This window comes from Octopus bimaculoides, chromosome 9 (genome assembly GCF_001194135.2).
Source record: "Octopus bimaculoides isolate UCB-OBI-ISO-001 chromosome 9, ASM119413v2, whole genome shotgun sequence".
NCBI classification, from domain to species: Eukaryota; Metazoa; Mollusca; class Cephalopoda; order Octopoda; family Octopodidae; genus Octopus; species Octopus bimaculoides.
Genome location: NC_068989.1, coordinates 75,762,918 through 75,778,283, shown reverse-complemented (window position 1 = coordinate 75,778,283; position 15,366 = coordinate 75,762,918). Strand labels below are relative to the sequence as shown.

The window sequence follows — 15,366 nt, the reverse complement described above, 5'->3', positions numbered from 1 at the left end:
TCAGATCGTGATGTCTGCTACTTTGAGAATAAGCAATACTACAAACTTAGCCGATGACAAGCAGCAAACATGTCTCAACAACTTTATAAAGTACGCTAACGAAAAGGAAATCGCATATAGTGTAGCGATTAATATTTCTAACAGTGCTGTTTGTGGAGATGCACAACGGAAGGGATTAAACATAACCATATATTCCTATTGCCATGAAGGGAAAATTCCGATCGACGTAGGAAGTAAAAACACCCATTGCAGTATGTAGTCTATATCTATTTTATTTCTCGTTTTTGTTCGCTGGTGGTGGTAATTGTGACGATAATGTCACCTCACTTTAAGGGTAGGTAACTCCTATCATTAAGGTTATTTTAGTTAGGGTCTTATTTTTGCATAGTTAGAACCATTATGCTTATCATTAATCTCGTGTAAACTTAACAAATTTGGTTGAATACCTGTAATAACTTAGCTGTTGCTTTCTTCACACAAACATAGAGTAGCAATTCTCAGTTCAAAGTCTTTGCATTCCCTGGGTGGAGCGGGAGAATGGCATTTCAAAAAGCGCAACAAAGACGGAAAATATAGAAGTAACCAAAATCGCTTTTTAAAATGTGTCACGATTTTTTTTTTCTTTTTTTTTTTTTTTTTTTTTTTTTTTTTTTTTTGTACGTGTTATTTCGTATTTGTTTCTATCTCGAAATCAAAGGAAATTACGAGTATTCCCTTCAAACTTTGTTTTTGTGACCTGGACATCAATGTTTTGAAACATATCTATTTTTCATTACATTTCAGACAGATTCAGCGCTCAAGCAGAAATATCGTTATAGCAAATATTCTACTCAATACCACAGCTTTGCTTGTCAGTTGCTTGACCTTAACCACTTGAGCATGTCCCTTAGCGGCTGACAATATGTGCCTTTCTGACCATAAGCGAGATTAGTGAGGTACATCATAGCCATGCGTAGGGGTTTGAATAAATGTAACAAAAGCAAAGTTTGAAGGAATATTAGCCATTTGTTATACTTTCTAGGGGTAAGCAAATAGGAAAATAACAGTTGCTATCCAAGTATAAAAATCGTGTTACAAAGTGTAATCAATTAACCCTTTAAATGATTAATATCCCTTATCCCTAGAACTTTTTTCAACAACAACGGCTCCACTCCATTTACAACAAGATACTTACGAATCTAAGAATCATCTAGATACGCAGACAGAATTGTGGATCACAATCATGATATAAAGACCATGTTTTGATATCGATGAAATTTATATTCAGTGTTCCATGTTTTTGTTTTTCCTATTGCTCAATTTACATTTGCATCTAATGTATTCAAGCAAAAGCTTATGCTTTTGATTTCAATGTGTCCACCCGCAGTACCAATGAAGGGTCGATAATAACAGATTGTGCAGAGCCTGTGTGAAGGGGGTAGTAATATAATATTAGTGATCGAAGGAGACATGAATCAGCAGGTCTGATCAGAAATGGCACAAGACAACTCAGCTACAAGGATCAGTAGATATTGTAGTAGTGGTGGAAAAAGCAGAAAGTAGAGAGATAATTTGTAGACTAGAAGTTAGATATTGACTCCATGCCAATCAGTCAACTAGCCTTTTTGTCGGATATGATCCAAGCTTTCCGTGGAATCCACAGCAGTAATACTCTCCAATGTGAAGGGGCAGGATCTCGTTGTCTTTGTTGTTCCCACTCTTGAAGAGTTTTGTGATCAAGGCTCACCAGCATCGCATTCCTTTTGTCTGTTATCTCAAAGAGGCCACTAAAATATTTACTAGTTGTCTGTATCTTCTAGACTGAATAACTACTAATATGTGACTGACCATTTCTAAAATTACATACGGAAAATAACGAGCTTCAATTCCGATAACCTCGGGCATCCAATAAAATCAAATATTTCTGAAGAGGATAAGAAGCTAATTTATTGCAGGCATATCTTTATGGAGGCTAAAATACTTTTTCTCAAAGTTAGTCAACTTTGATATACAAAATAGTGTTGTGTCCAACGAAGACAATGTAATACTTCAGTGAACCTGTAACACACTAGCCGTCAGTTAACTGGTTGCCCAATACCCAGTGGTGAAGTCTCTACATGTTTATACAACAGGCGAGAAATAGTAGCAACAGTCTCCCTCATATCACAGTGTTCCGTCTGAAAATAAGGAACGAACATATTGAAATAATTTAGTAAGTCCTGCATCACCTTGCTTTGAGCCTTCAATCACTTGATAGAGTTGTAGGTGTGCCATCATAATATACGATGTGTCTTGGATATCTTAAACTTGGAAAGCCCATCCTTTGACCTGTCTGGCCACGGTTTATTTCTTCTAGAAAGGAAAAGAGAGAGGAGGAGAGAGAGAAAAGAAGAAAAGGATCGACCCGTCGCCACCACAACTGGCCAGCAGCTTTATTTATTGACTCCGAAACGATGAAAGACAAAAATGACCTTGGTGAGACTGCAGAGCGCCGGAATGTTTCCCACATAATAATCTTTCCGATGTTCTAACGACTCTGCCAGTGGACCGCTAGTACGTCCAGCACACTCATCCTGAAAAAATACAAGATGGTTATATGGTCAAGGCTGAAATGTTTTTCGTCATAAGTCTACGTAATAATAATTGAATTGTTACTAAGAAACAACAATAATTGGTATTCAAATACCATTTAAGTTTACATCTAGAATGCCTAGAATGGAATACGAAACATGAATTGCCATCACCGCTTTCACTGAATATTTCCAAAATTATTACACTTTGGAAGATTAATAACTAAACGAGGGATTTAAATGTTAATACGATCTCATAGTTGTAGAATTTAGTTTAGTTTTAAAAACTTTATTTATTTTAATGGTTTCTATCTATTTTATATTGCAATTTGTGAAAAGCTACATCGTTGACTTCAGTTTCCAACGGGCCAGTCGCTGCTTCCTTGCATTTGTAATGGCAAGATTCGACAAAGAAGTATCTGTTTTTCAATGCCGACCAATATTTGTGAAATATCTTGTACGCGAAACCTCAATATTTCCGAGAGGTTTTTTTTCCACGAAGTTTAAATATTTCCAGAAAAAATAGGGGGTTCCAGTGCAAGAATCATTTTAAAGTTAAATAGTTTATCTTTATTTGCAGCTTTTCATGGATTTATTTCCTTCAATATTGATTTTAAGATGTTAATATGAAATTAATATTAAGCTGCAAGTGTTGTGTAATAAATTATGTTGCCTGCAACATAATTACAGGCAAAACTACATTTTTTTATTTTTTTTGTTAGGGAACATGGGGCAGTGAGCTGGTAAAGGAGGCGGTAGTACAGGTATTGCAGAAAAAAGGCTAAAATGTAAAAGACAAATAAATGTACGCTGCTCCCTTCACTACCTACTCTCTGTATACCGTTGAGCATCTACCATGGTATCGTTAACAAAAATGTCAAAGAGTTGTCTCCCGTGCTTGCTTCACTAATTATAATAATATTTATTATTAATTAAAAATGTTCTTTGGTTGATTTGTTTGTTGAGATTTTCTGCTGAGTTTTGTTGGATTTTCCTCGCTGGATTAATTTTTTTTTTTTTTAATGTGCACACTTTTAAACATCTCATGACTCTTCTAATTATGGTTAATAAACCCTTTAGTTAATAATCCAACAATTTAAATTTTGTGACTTTCGACACAAACTCGCATGTGCGCGCCTGCAAAAGTGCAGATTTTTTTCTTATATAATATAACCTTTCACAGTCTCTCCCTCACTTTCTCACTCACTCTCTCTCTCTCTACTCGTTTCTCCTTCAATATTTCTCTCTTTCTCTTCAGTTAAATGTCCTCCTGGTTCTTATTCTACTAAAATTAATGGTGTCACTGAATGCAAACCCTGTCCAGTTGGAGAGTATAAGGATACTGCTGGGAACCAAACTTGTACCCCTTGCCCGGCAAATAAATCAACATACTCAGAAGGAAGTATACATGTAAACGATTGTAAAGGTAAGTCTTTTTACACCTCTTCTTCCCTAGCTAATCTACAAAAATTTTGCTTTGTCCCCTTTTGTTTTGATTTTGCTTTTGTTTCTTTTTTGTTGCTTTTTTTTTCTTTTATAAATGTGTACTTAAGGAGTTATCGTTTCTGATTGTTGTTTAATCCTTCAAACATCGATTGATGTTTCATCAAAGACCAGCAGACATCGTCGATTGATGTTTCAAAACTTTTGCATGGCTACAAGCATCATTAAAAGGAAGTGAATATTTTACGACCCTTTTTGATAATGAGAATGTAAGTTGTATTGCACGGAAGACTAATAATTTTTGTAATAAAAAGTTAATATTTTTGTATATCGTCTTGCCTGATATGCTTTTTCATACATTTACTCCTCTACCTGCTCGAGTTCAAATCTCTTGAGCACTACGAAGTGTATTCTATACAGAGAGTACCTGTCTCTAATCTATAAGCTATATACGAGTTTAAATATGCTTGAGATATACCGGAGCCCATACAAAAGCCATTCACTGTATTTTGTAATTGAGAACATTTTTCACTGAAGACAAATGGTGTAGATACACCTAAAATCAGCACGCAACACCACCTGCCCAAACTGTAAGATGCAAGCATCTTGGAGTGGTTAACTCCCCTGCGAGCTGATACGAGAGATTGTCCTTCATGATATTCTCGTCATTGTTGGATGACTGGTAGCGCTAATCGGTGGCTCACAGTAAACAAATTACAGGGAAGCAACGCTAAGTAGTGATGTGTATAAATACAAGGTTATTACCTGTTCAAATATGCTTGCGGCATATTTGAACCTATAAGAAAGCCATTCCTTGTTTTGTAATGGAGAAAATTTCTCGCTGTAGACAAATGGTGTAAATACATCTATTTATTTAAAGTGAAAATAAGTACAAAGGTTCTCAAGAAAAGGATATTTGAGGATTGTTGTTTGTTTTGTTTCGGTGCTGGGGGCGTTTTGCACACACATTCATGCTACCCTTTTCCGCCGTTTAAATGTTAATAATATTATAAATAGAATTAAGGTAGTGAGCTGGCAGAATTGTTACTGCGCCGGGAAAAAACGCTTAGCGGTATACCTCTGACTTTCCGTTCTGAGTTCAAATGCCGCAGGGGTCGACTTTGCATTTCATTTCTTCGGGATCGGTAACGCACCAGTTGTAATCAACTTATCCCGAAGTTGCTCGCCTAGTGCCAAAATTTGAAATCAATGTTATAAACAGATTCAGGGCGACAGAAAGCGGACTGACAACGCTGTATAAAATGTCTTGAAGTCCTGGAGCAGCTACCTATGGCCTGAGTTCGAATCCTGCTGAGTTCAACTGTTCCTTTTTTCATCCGTTCGGAGTCGATTAATAAAATAGCAGTGCAGGGTGGGTTGGACTGATGAACTTACTAAAGCGTCAGAACTGCTTTCTTAGATTATCTGTTGGGGTTCTTTGAGTTCAGATTTGTAATTCCACCAACGTACCAATGATGGACAAGGAGCATCCCATCCAACAATCAAATGGCCAGAGTGAACAGGTAGGTAGGACTGCAACTAACATTAACATGCCAGCAATGGAATGCTGACATCTTGGTCTAACAAGAGATTGACAACGGTTGAAAGGAATTTAATGTAAAGGTGATGAATTAGCAGCATAGATATAGCAGAACGTCGAACAAAACAGTTTGCGATATTTATCTAAGTCGTTTTACACACTGAGTTCTTATTCTACCATGGATGACTTGTCCTTTTATCATTCCTGGCTTGATAACATACTAATCACGTACTGGAAATTAGTATAAATACTCCTATACGCCTCCCAAGTGATTTGTTGCCGTGTTAAAGGATGTGAGAGATTGTTTGATGTCAGGTTAAATGACAGTAAATTGGCAGAGTTGTCAGAGCGTCGGGTGAACGGCCTTTGCAGTATTTGTCCTTAATCTCTGAGTTCAAATTCCATCAAAATCATTTTTGCCTTTCATTCTTTCGTACTCGGGTCAAAAGAATATCAATCAATCAAGGAAAGTGGCTAGACCATAAGAAAGCTGGACCAGTTTGCCGGCCAGTGTCATCAGCTGTAGTCTTACTGCCACGTGGTGTGTCTTTGTTTTGTAGTGCTTCTCCTCTGTTCGTCGATTTTTGCGATGGCTGAAACGAAGGAACAGCATGCTTCCTTGAAATTCTGTTTCTTTTTTGTTTTATGTTTTTTTTTGCTGGGGAAACGGCGGCCAAAACAGTTGTCCTGCTTCAAATAACTTACAAGAGTGCTGCTTTGAGGAAAACACAAGTTTACGAGTGGTTTTGACGCTTTAGGAATAGTCATTCGTCGCTTGAAGACCAACCTTGTTCAGGGCAGGGCGACCGTCGACCTCCCGAACGAATGAAAGCATGAAAATTGAGGAACTGATCTTGGAGGACAGTCACTGAATAATTGACGAACTTGTTGATATGATTTCTGTGTCCTGGAGCTCCTGCCAACGAATTCTGAGCAAAGAATTGCAAATGAAAAGGGTTGCAGTAAAATTCGTGCCTCGCTTGTTCACGGAAGATCAAAAACAGTCACAATTGAATGCGTGTCGTGAACTGAAAGAATAGTTGGAAGTTGATGCGGACCTTTTTTTTTGAAGGTCATCACTGGTAGCAAAAGCTGGTCCTACGGTAAAAAACGGCGAAGGCCTTAAAAGGCATCACTTCGCAAGAGTTTTAGGTCTGCTTCGAGCAGTGGAAAACAGATGCATTGCTTCAAATGGAGAATACTTTGAAGACAATAAAAGTGTAAACATGTAAAACTAAGTGAATAAAATAACATTGCAAAATTCCGTATTCTTTTGGGTATCCCCTCGTATATCCCCCGGTTTATTTATTGTGCTCATGATTCCAATCACCGAAAGTTTTACAAAACTTACCACTAACATTATTATAACCTTCCTTGTATATAACAATGAAGGTTTATGTTTTCAATTTTACTGAATTCCCTGTTAGTGTATTAAAAAATTAAAAAATACAACAGGGTATTTTATTTGGTTCAGGTCTAAATAGTTGTTGTTTTCTATATTTTTTTTGTTACATTCTAGATATATGCACCAGCGGTAGCATTGCAAGTACAAAATTACCACCGTGTACTCTCTGTCCAATGAATTCATACTACCTGAACGCAACCTATTGTGAATCATGCCCACCTTTAACCAAAAACAGAAACTATGGCTCTCTTTCATCAACCAGCTGCGAATGTAAGTAATCGCGGAAAGTATAACATTTGTCAACTTGTCAGTTTTTTTTTACCTTTCTGTAGCTTTTCGTAAAGTTAAACTAGTTAACATTTCTTATCTATAATGGGAATCATGTCCACTGTTAATCAAAAAGAGAACCTGTGGCTATGTATCAGTAACTAGCTGCGACTGTAAGAGTTCACGGAAGGAATAGCCTATATCAAGACCTTGTGCAGTTATATCACATTTTTTTTCTCTTTCCTTAGCTTTTCGTAGAGTTAAGCTGGCCAACACTTCGTTGTAATTCTTCTTCAAAAACCGTCAGGGAATAATTCATTTTAACCTCTGCTTTTTACATTTTAATGCTCTTTCTTTTGCGCAATGCAACCTAAATTCAGTGAAAATTACTGAAGGAATTAGCAAATACTATTGCCAGGAATAACCCAGATTAATATGTACTGATTCTACCTCAGTAGCAGAAACAGAAAAGATACAAACAGGTCATAACACGTCTGTGTGTCCTCGGGCTGGAATGTTCTCTCCTACGACTTAAATCACAAACGCCGGGTTCAGTTACTTTCGAAAACGTTTAAGTACAAAATCTTTCTTTTTCTTCAGTTATATAATTTTAATATATTAGACTATAAGGAAGGCGAGTTGGCAGAATCGTTAGCATGCCAGACAAAATGCCGCTAAGCATTTTGTCAGTTTTTACGTTCTGAGTTCAAATTTCGCCGCCGTTGATTTTTGCTTTTCATTCTTTCGGGAAAAATAAAATAAGTACCAATTGGTATATATATATATATATATATATATATTGACCGTTGACTGAACACTATTCAATTTTTTTTCTCCGTGTTTTTCTCCTTGTCTCCGTATTCCTCTTGTTGAAGAGCGTAGCTCGAAACGTCAAAGACTTTCCGTATTCCCGAGCGTCATACTAATACATCCTTTTTGTTATTTACACCACCTGTCCTCGTCTGTTGTTGTTTTTTCGTACATTCTCCCATATATATATATATACATACATACAGTGTGATTCGATCACTTTTTAAGTCATCTCTACAAATATTCAATAGAATTTAGAGCTATCACTGAAAGTTACGACGTTTCGTATACGAACACGTTTATGTAAGCAATGCGATCGAAAATACAAAAATAGGCAATATATACGTATCTATTTTTTTGTTCTCGATCGCATTGTTTACATAGATGCCTTTGTATACAAATATCGTAATTTTCAGTACCGGTTCTTAATTTTATAGAATATCTGTAGCGATAACTTAAAAGTTGACTAGACCTTGCCTCTCATCATTTCGAGGTCGATAAAAGAAGTACCAGTTGAACACTGGGGCCGATTACATCGACTAGCCCCTTCCCATAAAATTTCAAATGTTGTGCCTATAATAGAAAGAATAACTACCCTTTTACCATCTTCCATGTGGTATTTTGTGAACCCTTAGTCGTTAATAAAGAAATTGATATTATTATTATTATTATTATTATTATTATTATTATTATTATTATTATTATCATCATTGTTATTATTATTATTGAGTGATAGTGCAGTGCATGCTATCAATGTGATACTAGGGTAAAATATACGAAGCCCAGTATATCTATCATGACTAACCGTCTGATAAGAGTACACCAAGCACATGCATCACAACCATATGTGCGCGACATGGTGATCTCATACCAAGATAAATAGCGCATGACCTTGCAGATAGGGCCCAGTTAGAATTTTCTTGAGGTCGAGCAGACCATCCCGCTCAAAAGGTTCCTGAATAAGGGTTCTTCAAGGATGTTGGAGAAAATACCCATGTTTCCAAAGGTGAATTATCCAAACATCAAAGAATTCCTCTCAACACAAGATTATGATGCTCCCCGACTACTTCTGCTCGTGATCAGTGGTGCATATATCGTCAGCCACTAAGGGACATGCTCAACTGGTTAAGGTCAAACAACTGACAAGCAATTCTGAGGTATTCAATAGGATATTTGCTGAAGCCCATTTTTTATACCAAGACAAAACAATGTACATTATAACACTTCCACTCAGTCAGATGAGAAGCCATGAAAGCCACTGCATCAGAGCATTTATCATTATTATTATTATTATTGCTACTACTACTACTACTACTACTACTTCTTCTTCTTCTTCTTCTTCTTCTTTACAGCGCAGTGTAGTAAAGGTCATTATTCCTACGATGGCTTTGAACCTTGTATCGAGTGTCCTCTAGGTTACTATACCAACTTCACAATGCAAACAACGTGTTTGGAATGTCCAGATGGAACTACTACCTTGATTACTGGAGCAACAAATGCATCTACCTGTATTTCTGTCGGTAAGTAACTCCAATCACAAAGATTTAATCTTCTATGCTTTTGTAGTCATTGAACTGCAGAGGATGGTTTTAGTCTGTCGTAAGGACTTCAGTGCAATATTTCAGTTTACTACTTTCATCGAGTAACTTAAATACATTTTCTTTTGTGGTTTGCATTCATTCTTGTTCTCTTTTCCATCAGATTTTAACGTTTGCTCGGTAAATTTACATGGGCTCATTTACAGCTGCTTATTTTATTTAACTGTAGTTAAAACAAAGATTCAGTGCCTCACGTAGTTAAAACAAAAATTCGGTGGGTTCATTTTATCTTCTACTTGTTTCAGTCATTTAACTACGGCCATGCTAGAGCAACGCCTTGAAATTTTAGTCGAATGTATCGATCCTAGTACTTATTTTTTTAAGCCTGGTATTTCCTCTATCGGCCACTTTTACCGAACTGCTAAGTTATGAGCACGTAATCATACCAGCACCGGTTGTCAAGCAATAGTGGGACACAAACTCAAAGACGTGCACACATAGATGTATATACACATATATACAACGGGTTTCTTTTCGGTTTCCGTCTACCAAATCCACTCACAAGGCTTTGGTCGACTGAACGCAGAACCATGTGGTTGGGAAGCAAGCTTCTTATCACACAGCCACGCATTTACGTCGATTCATGTTAGAATGAGTGGCTACGTTTTGCTTATTTACTATAGAATGGCCCATACTTAGAATATTGGCTTCAGATAACACTGGAATTATTGTTGGCATCCTTTTGTCTCAGGAGACAATGGAGTTGCGCATAAACTAATCCAGTCTGTTTTTTCCTCTCCAGTTTTGCGCAGGCCTGGGCTAGATGTAAGAAAATCCTGGGTAGCCCAATCGTCAGGATTCCTCTCTCTCTCGATCTTGCTGACGTAGTCGAAAGGAGTGCAGAGCATTACGTTTGGCACCAACTTGGTTGCAGGAGCTGCCGGAAGAGTGTTAAGTCGAACACTAAACCGCCTACGGGGCTCCACTCCGGATTTCTTTGAAGGTTGTGTCCCTTCCGTAACCCTGGATAGGGGCCTATACCGAGTACTGTCAGCCGGAGCCAACTGAGCCCGGGATTCGTGTCATGCAAGGTCATCACTCCCTGAAGTAATGAAGAAAACCGCTACCCGGGAATTATACATACAAAATAATAAATATAAAAGAAATACAATGCACAACACAAAAATCATAAAAGAATGCTACAAAATTATAGATTTAAATACAGAAAAATACAAAGAAGTCAACGCTATAAGCAGGATAATATACGCATAATATAAACAGGCGCCGGCGCCTGCGTGAGTGTGTGGTAAGAAGCTTGTTTCCCAACCACATAGTTCCGGGTTCAGTCCCATTGTGTGACAGTGTGTGGCACCTTGGGCAAGCGTCTTCTACTATAGTTTCGAGCCGACCAAAGCTTTGTGAGCGGATTTGGTAGGCGGAAACTAAAAGCCTATTGCATATAGAGAAAGAGGTGTATGTGTGTGTGTGTGTGTGTGTATTTTGTCCGTCATCAGCGCTTGACAACCGATGCTGGTATGTTTACGTTCCCATAAATTAGTGGTTCGGCAAAAGGGGATGATAAAATAAGTACTAGACTTTAACGAAAGAAGGTACTGCGGTCTATTCGTTTGACTAAAATCCTTCAAGTCGGTGCCCCTGCATGGCCTCAGTCTAATGACTGCAACAAGTAAAAAAATAAAAGATAAATTTATCGAAGCTGCAAAACAAATTCAGAGTTACAAGTGTTTCATCTCCCCTTTGCAATAATTGTTCCACCCGGGACAGTTGTAGTCTATTTACCTGCTACCAACGTATTGTTCACAGAATACGATGAAAATCAATAACAGCTTAACTTTTTCTGTGTTCCTCATTCTCAGACAAATGCCACAGACCGAAACATTAGATTCTTTTCTCCATGCGCCAAATGTTATTACTGAAGTCTCTTATAAATTCCGTTCTTCTCGGATATCTCGTTCATCTGCCATAGCCTCTTCTTCCTCTTGTTCCCCACCACTCTCCCTACCCGGTGCGACCTTTCTCTCCCTTCCTTTCTATAATTTTTCATCGCAAACTTCAGATTCTGTAGAGAATGGAATTAGATCTGTGTCAAACATATTATCAGTATTCACCATTTATCAGCAGAGAACATAGGTTTACTTTATCAATCCACTAGTTTTTTATTTATGTTTTTGCTTGTTTCTTTTGTTTGTTTGTTTATTTTTATTCTTCCCATCCAAGGAAGCAACAGAGACACTTGAATATGGTATTCTAAAAGTATTAATACAAATGCAAATGGCATTATGGTCGACAAACATCGAATTAGAGTCACCGCTGGATTGTATTTCTACAAGAAAATTATACTAAAAGACTTTTTGTAAATACTTTTTGCCCAAATATATTTCACACCTTATTTTTTGTCTTTGAAATATCCATTTATTATAACTTCTTGCAAGGCAAGTTTGAGTTAATTACATAGAAGAGACACATGACTTACAGTGGCGCGCCCTAGTGATCAGCTATTGTAAGGGAGACAATCCCTCCTCCATTAAGTTAAAGCAGAATACGAAGTTTAAATTTCAAATCAAAAAGTAAAGATGTTGGTACACAGAATTTTCTTCCTTTTTTCTTTAACACATTCTAAAGATCTTAAAATTTTCAAACATATTTCAGTACATTATGGATAACTATTGTACGGATATCGAATGGAGATAGATGCAAAATACATCAGGACAGCATTCGAATTCAAAAGTAATGAAGAAATGACAAAGCTGATTCTTGTAAAATTTACTGGTCCAATCACACAATAGCTTTGACTAATTTCTCAGACTTGCTGTACATACAAGCTATTGAAAGTTGAAAACTACAACTATGTATTTCAAAAGGCTGTTTCGTTTGCTGCAGAAAATATTGTTAAAATAGATATACGTAATAAGAAAACTTAGAATGGTTCCGACATTTGTGGACAGTGTATGTATACGCATATCCAAAACATGTGAATGTAGGTCCCCCATATGTGATCTTTGATCCAGCGTATGGGAACGTTGGTCCGGCTTATGTAGAAGTAGTTCTAGCATATGTGATTATAGTCATTTAAAAGTCGGAGAGCTGGCGGAACTGTTAGCTACATTTTGTTCCGTCTTTAGTTGCTAACTTCATATTCCTCCGAGGTCAACTTTGCCTATCATCCTTTCGGGATCGATAAATAGGTGCCAGTTCAACACTGGGATCAATGTAACCGACTAGTTCCCTCCCCCAAAATTTTAGGCCTTGTACCTATATAATAAAGGATTATAGTCAATTTATGGTTATCTTTTATAATAATAGTAACAGGCAATACTTTTGTCTAAGATGTGACAAAAGATCATACAGTCTATCCCTATGTAAATTCAATCAAAAACAAGCTATACACAGTAAGAGGTTAAAACAATTCTAGGACTATTTTTCTTGAAAGACGCTCTCAACCTGTTTCAATTGATTACTTAAGAGTATCAAGGCGGTAAGCTGGCAGAATCGTTAGCACGTCGGACAAATTGCTTAGCAGCATTTCAACCGTCTTTACGTTCTGAGTTTAAATTCCACAGAGGTCGACTTTGCTTGCAATCCTTTCGGAGTTGAAGTAATCGACTTATCCTCTTCCCCCGAAGTAATCGACTTACCCTCTTCCCCCAAAATGCTAGCCTTGTGCCAGAATTGGAAGTTATTATTTAAGATTATGCACTACATTCTGAGTTCAAATTCCGCCGAGGTCGATTTTGCCTTTCATCCTTTCGGGATCGATTAATTAAGTACCAGCGAAACATTGGGGTCGATGAAATCGACTAGTCACCTCCACTAAATTTCAGGCCTTGTGCCTATACTAGAGAGGATTATTTAAGCTTATGGAGAAATTTGATAAAATTATAAACATTTCCATTATACAACTGGTGTTTTGTACCTGACTAAAGTGTCTGGTATGAAATTTCAATTTGAATTGGATGGTTCTGTATTGTGGAACCAGGAACAAAATTGACTAGATTAACATCTAATGCAATTTTTGCAAGTTTTTCTTTTTTTTTTTTTTTTTTTTTTTTTCAGAAACAAACATATGCAATACCAATCCTTGTGCTAATAATGGAACATGCGTACCAAATGGACACTCATACAACTGTAATTGTACTAATGGTTAGTTAAAACAACTCTATTTGTTATCTATGGATATGAAAGTGCTTAACTGAAAACAGGTTCTGTTAGCCCGGATTTTATCTAACTTAAGGTAGATTTTATCCACCTTAAATTTTGAATTCTTATTCGCATACCCAACAACACTGGTTGCCAAACGTAAATTATGAAATAATTTTTTCAGCTTATCGATACTGGAAAAATTCACAACATTTCGCACCAATAAACTACTATTGTTCCTGAAAGTTGTCATTTTTTTAATATTCTTTGCAGATAACTTAAAGCTCACTGCCCGGATCTAATCTACTCCATTCCTAAACTTTTGGATTTTTATTCGTACATACATACATACATATATGTGTGTCTGTGTGTGTGAAAAGGTTGAATTATATTTCGTCCTTTAATTTGGAGGATTCCAAAAAACAGTTTCTAATAAAGATTCTTCATATTTTGCTGGTATCTTACTGGCATAAGTTTGCGAATATGAAAATAATATTTGTATATGGTGTGTTATATGAATTTATGGAAAGGTATCCTATAAAACTGAACAAAATTTGTTTAAAATAGAGAGGAGATGTTAACTATATATATTTTATATATACTTTATCTATAAGGCTCAATTTAATTTTAATTTTTTATAAATTGATTTTAATTGAGTTTTTTACCTGTAATTTTGGATTTTGTCCCTAATAATAATATTATATATATATATATGTATATTTACATACATACTTATAGGTGTGCGTGCATATTTATACATATATATATGTACACACACACACACACACACACACACACACACACACACACACACACACACACACACACATATATATTTATTTAAGACCTACACACCCATATATATGTATATATTTATGCATTTATGCAAGTATGTATTTCTGCATGTATGTACCTATACATGTATATGTGCATGTATGTTTGTATGCTATGTGTATATATTGTAAATAAACTGTAATCCTTATGTTTTGTGGCTTCTTTTTTCTGCGTACAGAATTCACTGGAGGAAAGTGTGGGAAAATGGTAGACCTATGTACACCTAACCCGTGTTACTACAACGGTACCTGTACTATGAAAGGTTCAGCATTTGAATGTAACTGCCCTGCAGGTACGTAATATTATGTTTACTAGTATTTTATAGCAAATCTGAAGCTTTTACATTCACCGCCTTCCTTGTATTTGTGTGTGCGTTTGTGTGTATACATATACATATATGTATATACATATATAATTATTATAAAATCTGGTAATTAGTCATATATTAATTAATATCGATTAATTATCAGGAGGTCAGCACGTCTAAAGAATCAAAGAGATTCAGAAATATTATCTGCAATCTCAGGGGATTAAGGTACATTTTAAAAAAATAACGTCGACCACTAACGTGGACAATTAATGCGCTAGAAATAGATCACATCTTGTGTCTATTAAGACCTAAAATGTTCTCAACATGAAATATAGCAGCATTCCAAAAACGTTTTTGGTATGCTGCTATATTTCATGTTGAGAACTTTTTAGGTCTTAATAGACACAAGATGTGATCTATTTCTAGCGCATTAATTGTCCACGTTAGTGGTCGACGTTATTTTTTATAAATATATACATATATATATATATGTATATACATATATGTATATA

General features: G+C 36.3%; 1 protein-coding gene across 1 annotated transcript in view; it reads left to right on the top strand.

Moving 5' to 3' along the window:
- LOC106868257 (uncharacterized) overlaps positions 1-15,366 on the top strand; it is a 207,241-nt gene that overhangs the window by 138,967 nt on the left and 52,908 nt on the right. The window contains exons 27-32 of the mRNA XM_052970932.1: positions 5-251; positions 3,808-3,975; positions 7,052-7,207; positions 9,367-9,534; positions 13,627-13,713; positions 14,723-14,836. Coding sequence (XP_052826892.1) covers positions 5-251; positions 3,808-3,975; positions 7,052-7,207; positions 9,367-9,534; positions 13,627-13,713; positions 14,723-14,836 — 940 coding nt within the window. The remainder of the gene's footprint in view (positions 1-4; positions 252-3,807; positions 3,976-7,051; positions 7,208-9,366; positions 9,535-13,626; positions 13,714-14,722; positions 14,837-15,366) is intronic.